The 4069-nt window shown below is 50.2% G+C and overlaps 1 protein-coding gene across 2 annotated transcripts in view; it reads right to left on the reverse strand.

Annotated features, from left to right (window-relative positions):
• Nucleotides 1–1783, reverse strand: part of MTHFD1 (methylenetetrahydrofolate dehydrogenase, cyclohydrolase and formyltetrahydrofolate synthetase 1) — a 58314-nt gene extending 56531 nt beyond the window's left edge. For both annotated transcript variants that reach the window (XM_028141598.2, XM_054715999.1), the window contains exon 1: nucleotides 1655–1783. In XM_028141598.2, the coding sequence (XP_027997399.1) occupies nucleotides 1655–1695 (41 nt within the window). In that variant the 5' untranslated portion in view covers nucleotides 1696–1783. The remainder of the gene's footprint in view (nucleotides 1–1654) is intronic.
• Between the last annotated feature and the right edge of the window lie 2286 nt (nucleotides 1784–4069).

Genomic DNA, 4069 nt, shown 5'->3' on the forward strand with positions numbered 1-4069 from the left:
TATCTCCACAAACCAGTCTTTCTAAAAGGAAGCTTTCATCACAAAAAGCCACTGGTAAAGGAAGTAGGTTTGAATATAAATAAACAACAAATGAAGGTCAAACAGAAACAATGCAATTCAACAAACCACATGTTGAAAAGCAATCTGATATAAGTATTGTGATTTCTAGTCTAAAAGCCTGGGGTTTCTCCTCATCAGTGTGAAAGTCACCACAATCTAATTTACACTTCACTTTCTCCAGGAAACAATCACTGCTCCAAGGTGGGTTTCACCATCAACGACTCTATAATTCACTTAAAAATCTCTACTCACAAAGTTAGGAGTTCATAGGAGTTACTGATGCCAACTACAGCAGTTACAAAATAACTGGTGAGGTTCAAGGTCCCAAGAGCAACCTGCTGCCCTAACCTGTTTGGCTCAGTGGATAGAGCGTCAGCCTACAGACTGAAGGGTCCCAGATTCAATTCTGGTCAAGGGCATGTACCAGTAGGGGGTGTGCAGGAGGCTGCTGATCGATGTTTCTCTCTCATCGATGTTTCTAACTCTCTATCCCTCTCTCTTCCTCTCTGTAAAAAATCAATAAAATATATATTTTTTTTAAAAAAGAGCAACCTGCATGGCAAAAGTAGGTTTACAATTGTGACTATGTGAAACTGTTTATTCTTGCATTATTATTGTATTATTTTCCATAGGAACTACTGTAAACCTATTTTTGCACCACCCTGTATGTCTTTCTCAATTCTAGTCTCATCTTTCCCCAGTAGTCACCTCCTAGACAAAAAGCAGAGGGGTATTACTTCCTGGGAGTAAGTCTGGCAATCATATCCACTAGGTATTCCAGTAGGGATAACACAGGAAGAAGTCAAATGGAATATGGAATATTGTCAAAATTCAAGAGCCAAACTAGAATGTAACTCTAGGACCAGGACACAGAGATGGCTGTTAGTGGAGCATTAAATTGAAGGGGAAATTAAGCCACTGCCAGGTAGGCATGGCTCAGTTGGTTGAGCATCGACCTATGAACCAGGAGGTCAAGGTTAAATTCCCCCTCAGGGCACATGCCTGGGTTGTGGGCTCGATCCAGTGTGCAGAAGGCAGCCGATCAATGATTCTCTCTCATCATTGATGTTTCTCTCTCTCTCTCTCCCTTCCTCTCTGAAATTAATTTTAAAAAATATTTTAAAAAATTGAGCCCCTCAGCAAATGACTCTGGTGTAGTGGGTAAAGAGACCCTATGTTACCTCCAAATCATAGGGGAAGGAGGTAAACTGATATCTGAGTTCTGACTGTGGTGCTGCAGGAAGCCCCAACTATTCTGTCTTCTAGTAAAGTTGTCAGCAGCTGCACTTTGGGGAGCAGGGCGGGCCAGGGAAGAGGACTGGTCCCAGAAGCACCGTAGCCAGCGGGCACAGCCACAGGCAGCCCATCTGCAAACGCAGGCTGTGCCCGGAGCCCCTTTCCTCAGCTACAGGAGACCAGTCTTCCGATGTGAAGGGCTCAGAACGACGTCCTTCCTCCCCACCGGGCTGGTCTGATTTTGCGCTACAGGTCTCCCTCCCGCAAAAAAAAAATGGGTCCATTGCTGCTGACCTGCCCACCCTGCTCAGAACCCCTGCCTGCAGCCCAACGCGCCCTGACAACGACAGGTGCTTACGTGGAGACCACGTTCCCGTTCAAGATTTCCGCCGGTGCCATGGCCTTTAATAGTCCGCTGCCCACGACGAATACCGCCAAAGTCAAGGCTTGACTCCCTTCACTACTGCGGACAGCCCAGCCCACGAGGTTAGCGACCGCCAGGGAGGAGCTTGCTTCTGCGCCTGCGCCTGCGCCCCCTCCGCGCCCGGACGTGCCTGCGCGTGCGCAGTCCGGAAGAACGTATTTCCCTGATCGGGGAGGAGCGAGGAGTTAGAGGGTCTGGAATGCGGCGGGAGTTTCAACTCCGCGATGCCCGGAGGGAAGGAACGAGTGGCTGGTGGAAGGAGTCATCTCAGACAGCGCCTTCGTGTGGGGCGGGGAACCGCTGAAGCGGGGGTGGGGTCTCTACTCCAGCCTATCGGGTGCGGAGGCGGAGGGGCGGTCTCGCGGGAGATCGGTTTCGCGGGCGCGGGAGCCCGACGGTCTCCCAGACCCGCCTGGATACAGGGGCGCATGTCCCCGGGGATCAAAAGCGTCTGGCGGGGTCTCTCGCGCGAGGATTCTGCGGTGGCGTTCCCGCCCAACCACGTTATCAAACTGGGGCCCCCACCCCAAGGCTGAGTCGGAGGGTCTGGGTGGCGCCCGTAACTTGAAGATCTCAGGTGCCTGAGGCTCGGCCAAGGTGAAGCCCCGCCCCGCTGTTTTAGGCCCCACGAGCTGCAGCGCCTCCGCCTCCGTGTCCGGGGTAGCCGGGAGGTCGGCCAGTGCAGAGGGAGGGCCGTCAGCTTTGCCAACAAGGCTGGACTGTGAGATTTCCCGCGCAGATGTGGGGCTGGAGCAGGGTTGGAGGCCTAAGGTAAACTAGATACCTGGTGACCAACCAGGGCGGGCTCGGCCTCCCTGTAGGCGTTCACTCTGGAGCACAGGGAGATTAGGGAGCAGAACTGGAGGACCCCAGGCAGCTGGATGTTGGTGAGGACTGGTTTTGCAAATGTCCGGAGTCCTGTGAGTTAGGTTACAGTCATCCAACACAGTTCAGAGATAAATTGTTCAGGTCTCCTCTAAGTCCCTCCCTTCCCCTCTCCCCCCGCATTTTTGAGGTATTATGGACATGAATGTTAAGTTTAAGGTGTACACCGTGATGGTTTTAATACACGTATTTATTACAAAATTCTTACCACAATTAGGTAGCTAAGATTTCCATCCCCTCGCATAATTATCTTTTTTGTGTGCATGGTGATAATATTTAAAATTTACTCTCTTAAAAAATATTTTTTTTAACTGACTTCAGAGAAGAAAGGAGAGGGAGAGAGAGCTAGAAACATCAATGAGGAGAGAATCATCATCCATCTGCTGCCTCCTGCACACCCCCTACTGAAATGAACCTCCCAACCCTGGCCTGTGCCCTGACCAGGAATCTGTGACCTGGTTCATAGGTGGATGCCCAACCACTGAGCAACACCGGCCAGGCTAACGTTTACTCTTAACGTTCAAATATATATACAGTATGGTTAATTATAGTCATCATACTGTACATTAGCTCTCTAGAATTTATGAACTTTATAGTAGGCAGTTTGTAGCCTTTGACTACCATCTCCCTATTTCCCTACCACCCTTGCCCCTGTATTTCTATAAATTCAGCTTTTTTAGATCTCACATTCAAATAATATCTTACAGTGTTTGTCTTTCTCCGACTTCACTTAAGGTGATGCCCTCAAGGTCCATCCCTGTTGTCTTGAAAGGCAGGATTTCCTTTTTTAAAAATAGCTTTATCCATTTATCCATTTGTTACCGTACAGGGGACCTAGCCCTGACTGAGTCTGCCTAGGGCCAGAGGGTAGTGTGTGGGTTCTTGACTTCCTGTAGGAAAGATTTCACAACATGAGTCCAGGTGACTATGAGGGTATGTTTATTAAAGCTGGGGACAGGGAAATAAGGAAGGGCTTCGCATAGAAGAAGCAACAGGAGAGCTCAGGCTGGGCTGCTTTGGCTCACTGGGAAGTCAGAGAAAAGGGGGCCTTGGAGACAGGTGAGCCCAGGTGAGCTGCTGCTGCCCATCGCTCCCCTGGTTGCAAGTCTTGGGGGGTCCCGTAGAGTTTAGGAGATGCATGCCCATGGGGGAAAAGTTGGGGAAGACGAAGGGAAACGGAATGTGCAGGCTGCTCCCCAGAGGGAGAGCATGAGCTGGCTCCTTTGGCTTGAGGCTTTTATCTCCCTTGCAGGCAAGAATCTTCGGGGAGGCCTCAGGAGGGTTTCAGCAGGATGTTCATCAATTTTCCAGGTGTGCTCTTTCATGGTTGTGGCCTCTACTGATTGGTCAGTACCTGGGCAGGGGGTCATCAGTCATTGCAGCTGGTCCTGGCCTTGCCCACCTGTTTTTGCTGCTTTTCTGGGCCTGGAGCTGACATACAAATGAGGCCTAGATGTCATCGCT

This window comes from Eptesicus fuscus, chromosome 5, assembly GCF_027574615.1.
Source record: "Eptesicus fuscus isolate TK198812 chromosome 5, DD_ASM_mEF_20220401, whole genome shotgun sequence".
Lineage (NCBI taxonomy): Eukaryota > Metazoa > Chordata > Mammalia > Chiroptera > Vespertilionidae > Eptesicus > Eptesicus fuscus.